Genomic DNA, 15,980 nt, shown 5'->3' with positions numbered 1-15,980 from the left:
TGAACACACCACTGTAATATTATTATTGTGAGGGTAAGGTTGAAAAGGAAATTCATTCTTTTCTATGTTACATTCTTTCCATATTGCATTACATTCATTAATACATACAGATTATCTCAAATTCTTATTCAGTCCTCACTTAGGGAAGCTTTTGGTTGTTAGGATTGTCACTGAGAGCAGAATTATTGAAATTAAACATAGGGATTTTGCCCTGTGTTCGCAATAATACTTAGAATCAGAGATAGATTAAGTTTTACTCGGGCCCTGGGCACAAAGAACATTGCCCTCCCCCCAACACACACACACACACAATGGGGCCTTGCCCCCTGCTCTCCCCAACCGTCCTCCCATGGCCCTGTCTCCTGGCCTTGCCAGACGTTAGGCCATGGTAAGAGCTGCCCAGGGAGCCTGGGCTGTTGTGGGGAGCTCTGGACTCTGCACCTGTACTGGACAGCATGCTCTGGGGGGTTAGGGACACAGGCCAGGGGCTCCTCGCCCAGGACAGGTGGTGGGTCTGGCGCTCCTCACAGCTGCCTGGGAGGCTCTTACTACAGTCTAGAGTGACCATACATCCTATTTTGGTCAGGACAGTCCCCTTTTTAAGCCCTGCTCCAAACTTTGCACTGTCTGAGTTTCCACATCATAAAATGATTTTTACTTACTAACCTCCCAGCAGGAGTGAGAATTAATTATTTAGCTTTTATAAAGCAGCTTGAAGTTTATAAACACTAAATATAAGTTACACATTTATTGGAAAAATACTAGATTGTAAGCTGCTCAGGGCAGGAGCCTTGTCTCTTTACATGTCAAAGAATCAAACACTAATATAAAATAGGCAGCATAGAAATAAATATGAATGAAAATAAACGATTCAATGCACTAAAAATGTGGCTATCTTAAAGTTATCATCTTGTCAATAAATTATTTGGCTTTGAATTTTGGGTTTGAATTAATAACTCTGCTGATAACTTTGTTAGTCTCTAAGGTGCCACAAGTACTCCTTTTCTTCCTGCTGATACTTGCAACAGTAGTTTTGGAGCCTGTAGTTTCAGGTGAGTGAGTGTGGACAGCTGAGGCTGACTGTACACATAATACAGCATTGTGCCAGAGAACTCTGCCTAAGTGCCAAACATTGTAACAGCTGAGACATGAGGGTTTTTTTTTTATTAAAACAATATCTATTGGTAAGCGTTGGAGGCTGGGAGTCAGGACTCTTGAGTTCTCTAACTAGCAGTGATACTTGACTGTAGACAATTCACTTAACCTCTGTGTGTCACTGTGTAAAATGGGGGGAAGAAGAGGGGCTGAAGGAGGCAGCTTCGCACGGGAAGGAGAGGGAGGAGCGGGGAGCCAGCTCCGCACAGGGGAAATATGCTCAGTGCTCACCCTACACAGCTCCTGCATCCAGCCTGGCAAGGGGGCAGGGCCTCAAGGAGGAAGTGGAGGAGTAGGGTGGCAGGGTCCCGGGGGGAGGGAGAGGAGGAGCAGGGGGCAGGCCAGAGTTCCAGCCTGCAGGGGCCCCCCAATTGGTCAGGGCCCCTGGGCATGGACCCCACAGACCTCTACAGTAATCCGCCACTGCTTAGAATATTAAAATTCAATTAATGTTTAACATCTTTTGTATTTTCTAGCATTTATAACAGTTTGCTGTGTGCATTCCACTCCCACTGGGCAGTGAAAAACAGAATAGAATCATAGATATGTCCAGCTGCAATGGACCTTCAGAGGTCATCTAGTCCAGCCCCACTGCACTGAGACAGACCCAAGCAAACCTAGACCACCCCTGACCATCCCTGTTCTTAAAAACCTCCAATGATGGGGATTCCACAACCTCCCTCAGAAGCCTCTTCCAGAGCTTAGCTGCCCATATAGTTAGAAAGTTATTCCTAATATCGAACCCAAATCTCCCTTGCTGCAAATTAAGCCAATTACTTCATGTCCTACCTTCATTGGACATGGAGAACAATTGATCACTAGCCTCTTTATATCAGCCCTTTACATATTTGAAGACTGCCAACAGGTCCCCACTCAGTCTTCTATTCTGAAGACTAAACATGCCCAGTTTTTTTAACCTTTCCTCATAGATCAGTTTTTCTAAACCTTTTATCACCATGGTCTGCTCCTATCTCGTCTGCATTATTATATATAATAGGCTTTTTCAGCAACTGGCATCTTTGTGTGTAAAAGACATTCATGCTTGAGGAGTCTAGGATTGCTCAAGAGTTTAAAGCAACTAACACTCTTTCAATTTGCTTGGGCATATCTCATTGGTAGTTAGAAAATTATAAAGGTAAAACCATATATATGACCTTTAAATGAGCAGATTCCTGTACACTTCTCCAGATTATTGCTCTGAATTATTTCAAAAGCTCCATAGAAATTGTAAAATGTTACAAGAATGAAAATTCTGTGTTCCACAATGTACTGTAGAATACACAAAGGAGTGGGGAATAAATAATATTAATAATAACAACAACAAAGAAACTGAGTGTCAAACACTGATTTAGATCAAAACAATAATCACCGATCTTCTAAAATAGAACTACTTTAGTAACAAGTATTCAAAGGGGAAAAAAGCATGCAGCCTAAATAACCTGAACAAGCTGACCTGAATAACCAGACTTGAAGAAGAACTGTTTAAGCTCAAAAGCTCGTCTCTCTCACCAACAGAAGTTGGTCCAATAAAAGATACTACCTCGCCCACTTTGTCTCTCAGCCCTAAATAAGTCATTTCAAAGAATTTTCAGACTGCTTTACTTCAGACCATCTTGTGCTTGAGTTTTAATTCACAACTCAAGTTGCCATACTTGTTTTCATAACATATGCTAACAGCAATCCCCATTAGCGTAGTCTCTTTGCCAGCAAAAAAGTACAATCTGTTGGCATAAGTTATTATTTATTCATTTTACCACTCTGAATAATGGATGCAGCTCATAAAATGCTGTAGAAATTTTAAATACTTTATTATGTTCTTAACAGCTTTGCAGTTCACTTAGGGAAGACAAGAGCTTTATTCTTTATTGGAGGAAAAACGTATGCCAGTTTGAGTACCCATTTCAATTTGCAGACATTGTCTGATATTTTGCTTTAAGTTCTATTAATTCCGGTTGCAAGAAAGGAAATCTGTGTAATTATTTAATTAGCAATAACAAGACACACAGAAACAAAGCACAGATACATGACAATATATACAGTATTTTTGCATTAATTTTGCACTGGGAGCTGCGGGGGGCCGTGCCTGCGGACGGTCAATGAAAACAAAATGTCTCGTGGCCTGCCAGGGGCTTACCCTGATGGGCCACATGCCAAAGGTTGGCGACCCCTGCTGTATTTGATCTAAGTTACATTAGTTACGTAAGTAACATAAGTCAATGTACCTTAGATAGACTTACAGCAGTGTCCACACTATGCTGTGTCAACAGGAGACATTCTCCCGGTGACATAGCTTCTGCCTTTCATTGAGGTGGATTACAGACGACCTTAGCTAGCGTGTCTTCACCAGACCCACTAAATCGATGCCACTGCATTGATTGCAGTGGCGCTGATTTAGACGCAGAGTGTAGACATCGTCTTAGTAAACAATTCCATTGATGCTGCACAAGAAGGAATGGAATCTGTTACACATAGGCCAAATCAAGGAAAGGCCACTGGTTTAGCAAAGGCATAACTAACACCCCAAATTGACATTTATTAATAGCAATGATGCACTGGAAAGATCCCAGCTTCACTTGCAGATCTCAGGCTGAATTTTGCAGGGCTGGCAGATACTAAAGTAATATTTTAGTTGTAAAGTATTGGCAGTCATTGAGACACAAACATAGCACCCATGCAATGCCATTGATAGAGTCACTTTTCAAAGCAGGACTGCACTTTAAGCCTTAATAATTTTTGATCCCTTAGTGGAGTTTAAACTGGAAATAAATGTTTCTATCATAATGCCATTTTGGATGATCCAATACCTTGACAACTGGAAGAAAAGCTGTTAGTATTTACCATTTTTGCAATATAGAATGTATGTGGGGGAAAAAAGTTAACATTTCTAGGTTTCACAAAACCTTTTATAAAATTATCAAACTCTAAAACCTTTAATTTTGTTGCTCAATGTTTTGATAGGAAGTTATTCAGAATTCCATTTAATTTTTTTTAAAAATAGGATATCCAATAAAAGTTCATGGTATGAAAAAGTCAGAGAAAAATTAAAGTTTATTTTCTTTTAACAAAATTATGCCCGTTTCACTCAGCTCAGCATTGGGAAAGACCAAACATTAAAAAGCACTTTTCATTGTAAAAAACGGAAATTTATGGAAAGATTTATGGAAAAATGGAATTTGCAGACATAATTCCAAACATCTAGCAGCCTTCGAGTTCCCTTTTTGTCTTCAGGTCTTGACATGTTCAGTATTGCTTGAACCTTTCATTCATTGGGCAAGATTCCCCTTGGAGGTCAGTCTCTCTCCCAAGTATGTTATTTCCATTGTTTGAAATGGACATTGCTTATTCAGTTTAAGATTATTAGCTCTCACGATTTCCAGTACTCTCTTCAGTCATTCCTGACGGTCAGTACCAGTGGTGACTCAGATTACTATGTCATAAATGCACACTTTCACACCTGCTAGACCCTCAAGCATCTGGCTCATTGTACAAAGAAAGACCTCTGGAGCTGAACATTCTGAAATGCAGTCTTAGGAAACAGAATCTGCCAAATGGTGTGGTGAAAGTGCACATCTTGGAGCTCTCAGTGTCTAAGGGCACCTGCCAAAATCCTGCCAATGCATCTAATTCGCTGAAGAATTTGGATCCTGCCATCGCAGACAACGGTTCACTTTGTGTCGGCAAGTGGAAGTGTTCTCTTTTTATGTGTTTGTTCAGCTCCTTAGGGTCCATACACAAGAGTAGTTTCCCCTCCCCCTCTTTTCTTTTTTCTCTACAATTACTAAGGAGTATACTCGGTTGTGATTTTTCTATTCTCCAGATGAAACCATTTGCTGTCAGGTTTTGCAGCTCTTCTCCTAGCCTCTTTCTTAAGGTTTGTGGAACTTTTACTGTAGCATGTTCAACAGGTTTGGCATCTTCTCTTAAGTATATCTTGTATGTCACTGGAAGGCATCATTTCCTGTGGTACATCTTCATATGACACTAATAATATTTTCATCTCTAGTTCTATGTTGGCTTTCTGTCTCTTTGTTATAGACATCCTTTTAATGAGACCAAGCACCTCATACATAGGCACATCCATGACTGATTGCTTGCCTCTGAATAGTAGCACAAACTCTTGTTTATCATTTTCCCTTTGTATTTAAGCATCAGTGTGCACGCTCCCAACACTGGGATTGTTCCTCCATTATAGTTTTTCACAGGCACCTTTTATTCTTCCCTAATTATGTGCTCTTTACACCAGTCTAGTTCAGTTTTAATTATATTTACTTGTGCCCCAGTGTCTATATTGTATATCTCATGTGCTATTTGTGTACATTTTAATTAGCTAATCTTTTCACTTTTCAGCCTCCTCCATTATTGTGCATAAGAACACCTCTTTTTCTTCACTTGAAGAATCCCCTTCTTTAGTTAATACAAGCACTTCCTGCTTTTTCTGCACATTTTAGCATAATTGCTGGGCTTATTAAAGTTTCTACAGATTTGCCAGAATGCAGGGCATTTCCTATTCTCATGCTGGTTGCCACATTGTTGGCATTGTTTCCTGCTTTCCATGTTTCCATGTTTTTGTCCTTGGCCAGTTTAATTTCTTTGAACTTTTCCCTTGTTGGTTTAGCTATCATAAGCCCAGTCATGCACTAGACTTTTTATTTGTGTGTGTTTGTTCTGCTGCTTGGCATATACAAATTGCCCTTTTGTGTCAGATCCATCTTCCTTAATAACCTTAGTAGCCGTTCACTGACTTTTTTTTATTGTTTCTCCTCTAAAAACCAGATTGTTCTGGGGATGTGTTTTAATATTGCATATTCACAGGACTGACTTTTTAGTTTTAAGTCTGTGACAAACTCTTCTATTATTTCCTCTTCATTCTGCATTCTCATCCTGAGCTTCTCTCTCTCTCTCGTAACTCTCCCCCCCACCCTCCCAAGAACACAGTGATCCTCAAACATTTTCATTATGTCTTCAAAGTTTTTTTCTCTCTCTCTCTCTCCACTACCATCTGTATGGAGTGTTTTGTGTATATGTAGGGCTTCTGCATCTGCCACTGCTAAGAGCAGAGCAATCTTTTGTTCATCCTCCAATTTATTTGTCCCTGTAGCTTTCATATACAGCTCAAATTGCTGTTTGAACCTTTTCCAGGCATTTCCCTTTATTTTCAGGGCTGATGGGGGAGTTACTTCCAATTACACAAGCTCTGTAGCAGCCATATCAAAGTTACCTCCCTTACTCGGTCTTCTAGCACACTATGCTTTCCACTTCTGATGCCACATGGTATCTTACTGTTGAGCAAACTGGTGTCAAGATAACCTATTATTATTATTAACAGAACTATGTACAGAAATGAGATAAACTTTCTTCTTCTCTGTATAGCTGCAGACTGTGACTGCCCTGTTTCTTTGTTTCTGCTCCAGCGGAAAGTGTCTCTAGATTAGAGTACACAAGAAGTGTTTGCTAAACCAATATGAAGAAGAAGGGAAATTTATTTCAGTCTCATGCGGCCAGATTTTCAGAGGTGCTGAGTATTCTCAGATTCCACTGATGTTGTTAACTGGATTTGTGTAGTTAGCACTTCCAAAAAATTAGGCTCTTGCTGTTCTTTGGCCTTCCCTACTGTCAGGGTCACAGATGACCGCACTCTGTGCAGCAAGATGGCTGACATTAGGACAAGGCTCAGAAACACTAACTGTAGAAATGGGCTCAAACCAAATACAGGGAGCCAAATACCTATGTTTTGAGGACATTTGGAGCCAGGTCCAAATATCACAGCTAATCCATCTCTAATAAGCCAAACCAAATCCACAAATAAGAACACCTTCAGACTTTGGGGTGATCTGAATCTAGTTCCAATCATTCCAGCTTGAGCTCATTGACTCAGATGCATAGACTTGAAGGTCTCAATCTAAATTGCATGTCAAATTTTTCACAGGTTAGCACAGATATGCTCTTTCGATTTTCAGACATTCAGATTGCTGAGCAAAGTATGTGCATTTTCATTAAAAACACGTTGAGCCATAACGCGGACTCACTACTATAAGTAGCAGTGGTTTGGACCATTTTTGTAGCGTGCTGTAGTATTTTTATGAAGACTGCTTTACTTTCAGATATTTGCGATGTTGTAATAATATGCCCATTCTTCTTATCTGCTGCAAGTTAATAAAAATCAAAGCAGGCAGTGTTCTTAGATTACAGTTATTAGCTGTCAGTAAAAATTAAGCTACAGCAGGAAGTTTGTAAAAAAATTTCATAATTAAATTTAAAGTGCATCTGAGTTATTTACCCTGTTGAAGTGCATCCTTGCCAATAGCAAGAATGTTGTTGTCGTTGGCCTGCTTCATGATGATATTTTCCTAAGAAAATACATGTATCTGATTAAGAGTTTTAATTAGCAATCTTGGCAAGAGGCAGAGGTTTTAGTCCTCAAACAAAGAAAATGCTTTCAGGGCTTGATCCAAAGCCTGCTGAAGTCAACAAGAAGGCAAGAGTGGTAGACGAGCAGACTTAAAATCTCCTGGTGCTGAAGGTAGGTTTGGATTATAGGCAAAACTGAAGGTGGCTTTAGGTTTGCAAGATCTCAGTCACATTTTAATTTTACAAAACCAAAACTAGAGGGGAAGGAATCATTTCAGACTCAGAAGCCCCATTTAATTTAAGCCTTCAGATTTGAGAGCCTACCACTGCTCTGAATATTGCTACATGCTGCCAGACATTCAGTAGCCCAATTTGGGAATTGACCACCAGTGCTTGAACACTAGTAAAACCAGGCGAGGGAGACAGCTAAAGTAATTCCCAGCTGGCTTGAGCGAGGGCCTGGATTCACACCATGAGCTATGATCGTCTTTTCTTTATTTACAGCACATCTCACCACCACTCTTGCATTCATCACTATGAGTAAACTTGGCAGAATCAATTTTTTATATATATAATTTTGACAGATTCTATTGATGTTTATATTTAAGCTTTTTTTTTTCAAATCTATTTAAATTTCACAGTTGCAGGCAATTATGGCAGGGCAAACCAAATACTGGGACAATTATTTAATGACAGATGTTCAGATTCCAAAAGTTAAAGCTTTATAACTGTTCAAACACAAATTGTCAACCTCACATGTCAAAATATACAGAATAAACATCCTGAAGTTAAACTCTAATAAATTCTCAAGCAGCATTTTTCTTATTTTGACTATCCGTAAATTTAGATTATTATTGATGGAAATATTTTTCATCAGTTTTCATGTATATGGAGAAATTGTGGAGAAAATTGCTGACATTAGTAATAAATATCAGAGATTCAGAGACCAGAAGGGATCATTGTGATTATCCAGTCTGACCTCCTCTGTAACACAGGCCATGGAACTTCACCAGAAATAATTCCTAGAGTATATCTTTTAGAAAACATCTAGTCTTGATTCAAAAATTATCACTGATGGAGAAGTTGGTCCACTTTCAGTCTTAAAAATATATGCCTTTATTTCCAGTCTGAATTTGTCTAGCTTCCACTTCCAGCCACTGTGTCATGTTATACCTTCCTCTGCTAGATTGAAGAGCCATCTAATGCTATAAGACATGTTTTCTAATTCTTTAATTATACTTGTGGCTTTTCTGTGAACTTCTCCTTCTTCAGGATACCAAAAAAAAAAAAACCCCACCAAGATCAATGGAAATGAGGCAGTTAGAGGTATCCAAGATGAGTTTCATGAGAATGGAGGACAAGCAGGGGTTTTTAGGGAAGCGTGTGCTGATATGGAATTTCACATTGCAAGAGATCAGAATATATTCATGTGTTGCCTTTATAAGAGTTCAGTTCAAGACATGTCCAGGACTTCTCTTCCAAGGTGACATCACATTGGAGACAGTGTTTTATTCCTTCTCAGATCTGATCAAAAATTCATCAGCTGAGTTTAAAATGGAATTATCAAAATTAAGATGTTCCACCAAAGTCTGTTTGATTCAATGAAATTTGATCTCTGATATAAAAATCAGATCAAACCAAGAACCCCTCATTCCAAGCGCACTTCGTAACAGGACATTATATGTATGTACATTGCCACTTTCATAACTAGCCAACCTTTAGTTAATAAAAATTGTATGGATCTTCTCTACACTAAGAATATAAATGAGATGTACATTTAAAATATATTAATTCTGTTGCTCACTTTTAATTTGGACTCATTAAATGAAATCCCCTGTTTTGTACAGAGGGGAAATATTTCACCTGAAGTGATGAATCATAGCAATTTTTATAGTGAAATAAGTCCTTTGAAACCAAATTAAGCATACGCTAAATGTTTTTAGGAACACAAATGCAAAATGGATTACTAAAAGCAAAATATTTTTTAAAGACTGAAGCATTTGTTCTTTCAGTACCTTCACTGCATTACATTTAAGCCAGGAAACAGGCTCATTAGTGGTTTTATGAGTCTTGATGGTTTCTCTTTGTACCAATATATTTGTTACTATTGATAGCGTGTCAGCCTAGCAAAATAAGTTTAGGGAAAGCAAAGCTATATTTAGTAAATACAAAAGCAATCCACAAAGAAAAAAACCTTGCAATTACAAGGAAACTATAGAATGTATACAATGTGTAACAAAATGTGGCCTCTTTCTTTCAGTGAATTGTAAGTAACATTGCATTAAACGGGAAGAGCTTACAGGAAAGTATAAGCAATGAGGCCGTTGGCTCAGAAGAGTATACAGACAAATCGAAAATGGCTATTTAAATCTTTTCCTCTACAGTGTTATACTGTCATACTCAAGGGGGGGGGGGGGGGGAGACGGGTTCAGCTTCCTCTGCTTTGTTGTTAGTGTCAAAGGTGTTATGTACCTCGCTTTCCACCTGGTTATTTAAAATGCATATACTGAACCTGCCCTCCTCTAGATTCTTTTATCACATTTTTACTTTTCATTTTTAACTTCCTTATTTTTTATTTCTGCCCTGTTTTATATTTTCCCTATTCACACTATTATCACATTTCTATTTTTAGCCTCTCTCCAGCTACCTACATTATCTCGTTTATTTCAGAATTTAGCTATTTACCCTTAGAGCTATTAATTTTCTTTTTTTACACTCTAATTCCTTTTTTGCTTTCCCTGTATGATGCAACCTTTTTATCAGCTACCCCAGCACATTTCTCTTTCTTGCTTCTCTCTCTAAATAACAACTCCACGGAGATTTGCCAGCCCCTTTAACCTGAAACCACAAACTAGAGAGAGCTGAAGTGGAGATCCCCTGAAGACCATCAGTATAATTCTTTCCTCCAGGCACTGAAGAATCTTAGACAAGTTAATACAGGAAACTGTTGTAGTTGCCTTGCAATTTTTCTTTTGACATCTTGGTGATTTAAAAATCATGTGTGTGACTCCACTATCTCTGAAGCATTAGATGATGAAGGATGGCTTTTTTCAGACGCACCATGACACAAAAGAGAATCATGGTGATGGGAGGGAAAAAGAATGAACATCTGTCTTGAAAAGCTAAAACAAAAATATAAAACCAGTGACCCTAACGGAGTCCTTAAAAATCAAGATATGTGGACAGGAAGGCCTGACTGTCCATTGCTTGTGAAGGCTTTTTAACTGGCAATAGGACGTAAACCCTCTCACTTCCTGATTTTGTCTTCTAATCTGAAAGTTTCTAAATGACTGAGGCTATAGATTACCTTCAGTTGAGGGTAGGCTATTGCCCTGGTCATATTGACAGCAATAGGCAATTGTGGCCATTTTGAGAGAGGACATTCTTTGTGGAATTCTCTTTAGATCATTATTCTTCTTTATGCTAAAGCATAAACTTTCAGTTAGGAAGGAATAAATACAAAAATATTAATCCTTAAAAGCTTCTTTAAATATTGCCAGTACATGAGATTTCAGTGCATTTTAACTCAGAAAATACGTGCTAAAATTTGGGGAGGATACCATGTATTTTTCCAGCAAACAAAAAGGTTGAATTTCTGTGATAAGGACAAAACTCAACTCAGCCTTAACCATACAGCATGACAAACACTGTGTCAAAAGGGGGAAAAAACAGGCCAGGTTTTATTCCCTGTATCTTTTGCCTTTCATGACACTTGATATTTAGACGGAAATCATTGCATTCTTCCATCTGGCCATTGCACAGCCCATGTGGCATCCGTCTTTTAAATGCTGGGATGAAGACATTCCATGGTACAGTGTTTAAACATTTATTTTGTTTTTTTTTACAGCTCTGCAACCAAAATGCACCCATCTCATGTTCTGGGAGCCTTTGACAATCACTAAAACAGACCCATCAGTTACCCCCAATCACATCAAATAACCTAGCAACAACATACATAAAAAAGAAAATCCAACTCTCCAAAGAATCCTCACTCCACCACTACTAGACAGCCATCTCATGGGCCAGGGAAAAAAGGCAGGCCCTGCACTGCACCCTCAAGGTTAGCAAACAAGGGCTGTTTCTGACAAACAAGTTCCAAAACATAGACCTCTAATGGAGAACACTCAACTAGCTGCCTTCTCTTATCCCAACTGGGTTTCAGCTCAGGCACCTCTGCTGACCACAGCTGTAGTAGTAGGTTACAGGAAGAGAGGAAGTCTTAGAACTCTCAAGACCATTTATATGTCAAAACCCAACTTTTTAAAATCAACCCAAAAACCAATATGCAGCAGATTGGAGAGCACAGGTTTCATCTGTTCAAACAGACACATAGAATATACCTTTTCCTCTCTCTTTCTCTATGCATGGACGCAATAAATACACAAAATATAGTACTAAACAAACAAGCATTTCCTTTCCCATCAACTTATCAAGCAACAAATTGCCACGATCATTCTTAGCCCATTTACATCATCTTTAGCCTTCTTTCTTCTCAAAGCCTGAGAGATTAGGCAGATCTTGCAACATTGTATCATAATGAAATAAAAAGGAATGCAAGGTAGGCATACAAAACAATGGCCATCAAGTTAGAAAATACCATGGATTTAGTCATAAACATTGAATAATGAACTGAAATACATTTTGAACACAAATCTCCAGGCAAAAACCCAAATTTGGAGCTAATTAATCTTAACACACAGCTAATCTAGATATGGATAACATTGAATATGGGGTTAACCTTTTACCAAGGATTAGGGCAGGGTTTTACTTCAGCCAGGAGCACCCCCTCTGTCAGAATCCACTCTGATCCCTAGTAGTCTCCTTTGCGTGGCTGACAGTTCATTTACGCAGGCTGTCAATTAGGAAGAGAGATGTTTTAATGTAATAAATACCCTTTGAAGTAGCCAGACAGAAAAGTTCAGTTGATGCCCTTTGTAAGACTATAGCCAATTATCAGTCAGAGGGGTCCAAAAGTGCAGGTGTCAAGGTGAAGAAAGGCTCCGACGTAAAGGTTCAGATAGCTCAGAGTGCAGTAAAGTGACAACAGTAAAGATGTATAGCCCTAGATGTTTTACATGGCAACCATCAACAACAGACATTTTTTGAGGGCAGGATAAGAAATTAAGTATCCAACTAAAGTGACTGGTATTTTAATGTGAAAATAATGCAATCCCCTAGCACAGCAGGTTTAACAGTAATTGGTAGCCTCGGCTCAGTGGAGGCCTAGGATATCCAATTATTTCACTGTCAACAATCCACTCCAATGTGGCTGTTTCAAGGTCACAAATCATGTTTCTGGTTCTTTTCCTTTTAGTCCCTCCTCCCTACCATCCCTTCATTTGACACATTCTTCATTGTTATCTGCACTGCAGTAGGAACTAAAGACCCCAGTCAGGATCAAGACACCTCCACTAGTGCTAGGCACTGTCCACACATATAATGAAAAGTTGGCCTCTGCTCCAAAGAGCTCACGATCTAAGTATAAGATGAGAGACAACAGGTGAGCACAACTGATGGAGAAGCACAAGGTAACAGTGAGATGACTAGGAGTAGCGTAATCCAATCACTAATGGCTAGACCATGCACTATAGTCTAGCCCCAGGCAAGGGACAGTGTGTTGCTACACTTCTTCTTAGTGTATGCACAACGTGTCTCAGGCGCCATGTGATCAGAATTCATCACCGAATTTGATCCGAATTTGGATAATTAGCTTCTCCGGCCCAGGCCAGATACTGAAGGAGTGCAACATGATCACTGATCCATGCCCCCCGTGCACTGCCCCTGCAGCAGCCACGGAGGGAGACTGTGACTCAGACTCTGGGGTGACAGTAAACTGTGAAGGTATATACCCAGCTCAGCATGTGCTCCCAACAGGCTCATGTAGCTTCACCCCCAGGTGAAGCTCCCCCCGACCTTCATAAGGTATTGGGCATAGTGGCTATGTGGAGCCTGCGCTCCATTGTGCACATGAAATTACAGTATGGCACATTGGTGTAAGGAGCACCTTAAGTCCCCGTCCTCCTTTCTGCCAGTGTGAAGAGTGGGACATAACTTCTCCCTCTACCAGTAGTGCTGTCAGTTCTTCAACAAGCACTGACATCCATTCTTTTCCCTCAGTGAAGACACATGCCACTCCTGCTAAAGGAATGGCCATGCTGAAATTAAAAATCCATGACTAGCCCATGCCAGCTGACTTGGGCTTGTGGGGCTCAGGCTAAGGGCAGTTTAACTGTGGTGTAGATGGTTGGGCTCAGGCTGGAGCCTGGACTTTAGGACCCTGTGAGGGGGGAGGGTCCCAGAGCTCAGGCTGTAGCCCAAGCCCAAATGTCTACATTGCAGTTGAACAGCCCTTTAGCCTGAATCCTGCAAGTCTGAGTCAGCTGGCACGGGCTGACTGTGGGTGTTGAATTGCAGTGTAGACATACCCTCAGCATGTAACAGACAAACCACAGCTCACAGCACCCAAGGACAAATCCTCCCACTTTTCATTCTGTCCAGCATTAAGGCAGTTAGTAATAATCAAAAGATAGAGAGCAGAAAAGGAGAGGCCCTAAAAGTCCAACAAATAATACATGTAAAAAATGTATTTAAAGTGAAAAATCTTTGCACTGTTTTGAATGTGTGAGTCATTGATTAAAAAAAAAACAACTTTAAGTAGAGAGCCCAGATGTAAGACCAGTGGTGAAAGTATGGTGGTACAATCCGGTACACCATTCCGGTAAGATATTTGTTGCTGGTACAGCACACTGGAAAGACACAGGAGGGGACTGCACGCAGCCCAGCAACCAGCCCTTCCATGCAGCTGCGTCTTCTGAGTTCTCCTGCCTGGGGTCTGTACAGCGGACATCTCTGGCACAGTGGGAAGAGGACAGAGCCCTCCCATCCACAGGTAATGTGGGATGGATATAGATCATGGGGAGAGGACACGGAGGGCATGGGTGTCCCGAGCTGGGGGCAGGGTGGGGAAAAGTCACATGGGGGGGTCATGTGCCCCTCATTTGTGTCCCTCCCACGAGTACAGCGTACCGGCAAGACATGATTTCTACTTGCACCACTGTGTAAAACTAAGGACAATTAGAATATTATGTGCAGGTAATAAGATACAAGAAACATACGCTCATATTTGGAGTGCAGTATTTAAAAAAAATCATGTCCTGTTAATTTGTTTTCTGTTTGAGTGCAAATACGCTACTGGCAAATTGAGATGCTATTTCACACCGATTATGAATGACCACTGGCAGTTTATCTGTTCATACTAGGTAGAGATTTTTGTAGATTGTTTAATAATATATTTGTCAGCAAAATGGATTAGATTCAGCTATTTAGGGGTTGGTTATTCCATTCAGCAGGTGACTTCCAGTTGATCTTCTGAACAGTGAATACCAACTAGTTGATTGGTAGCTTTCCCACCGAGAGCTTTTTCACTCTGTATGCCCGAGGCTCCAGTCACTGTTAATGTCTTTAAAGGGATCATATTGAAAAGCATGTTAAATAAGGTGGCCCTACACAACGAGATTGCCTAGAGTTAAGTACATTCTTTGAAAAATACCACATTTTTTAAAAATTATAATAATAAAATTGGGCTTGTTCATTGGAGATTGGCAGTATTTTGTCAGTTTCTCAAAAACCAGTTTTGTCTGCACTTCAAAACGTATAAATTACAAGTTACATGTATTTTCTGTTGCCTAATAGTTGCCTTTATTTTGACGTTTGTTACTTTTTTGGTATAATTATTTTAGTAAAGTGTTTTCTTTGCTGAAGAAAATATCTAAGAAAAAGGACAGGAAGGCTAACAGAAAAATATCGCCAATTAAGATATGCCAGAGACAAATTCATGATACCTGCATTCTCCATTAGTACAGTATAACCAGCACTAAGAATGCTATTTAGCAATCTTAGCACAAATTGGATGACATTTAAAATAATCTGAAATTCCATCCATCAAAGTCGTGGTAGTGGCCTAGTTTTTATACTGGTTGAGGTAGCACTCTCTGAAGAATTACAGATTTTCAAGTTTCTGCCTCAACTGGTTTTTACAAGGTTTTGCTTTCTAAGTTACCAAATCAATGCTTCTTCTATTGCAAGTCACAGTGCACATCTAAAACTGTCTAGTGCTACTCTGCATATCCAAGTCTATTGATTTTAATTTATCTGGTTTTCTCTTTCTCTCCATAAATCAGCATGTCAAATATAAAAACATTTATGATTGTGCCCAACTACCTGAAATCTAGAGTGTGAACTTTGCAGCTTGCAGGAATACTTTTGCCTTTATTCTGCTTTCATCCTTAATCATTTCTATTACATACAGCGTATGTTGTAATACTTCTTTCTGATATTTGAGGTGTCCAGACCTTACAAAAGTATAGGAAGAGCATATTGATATAGTTTCAAATGATTATAGCCATGGTACTTTATTTTATTTTTTTTAAGTAGTTCTATAATTACCATGTCTTTCTTAAGAGCCTACTTTGTGGTTA

At 39.5% G+C, this 15,980-nt stretch overlaps 1 protein-coding gene across 1 annotated transcript in view; it reads left to right on the top strand.

Moving 5' to 3' along the window:
* LOC142072610 (uncharacterized) overlaps window positions 1–15,980 on the top strand; it is a 28,411-nt gene that overhangs the window by 7,032 nt on the left and 5,399 nt on the right. The window contains exon 3 of the mRNA XM_075130042.1: window positions 7,082–7,133. Coding sequence (XP_074986143.1) covers window positions 7,082–7,133 — 52 coding nt within the window. The remainder of the gene's footprint in view (window positions 1–7,081; window positions 7,134–15,980) is intronic.

Source organism: Caretta caretta, chromosome 6 (genome assembly GCF_965140235.1).
Source record: "Caretta caretta isolate rCarCar2 chromosome 6, rCarCar1.hap1, whole genome shotgun sequence".
Lineage (NCBI taxonomy): Eukaryota > Metazoa > Chordata > Testudines > Cheloniidae > Caretta > Caretta caretta.
The sequence above is the reverse complement of the archived record's forward strand: the minus strand, read 5'-3'. Positions and strand labels throughout refer to the sequence as shown.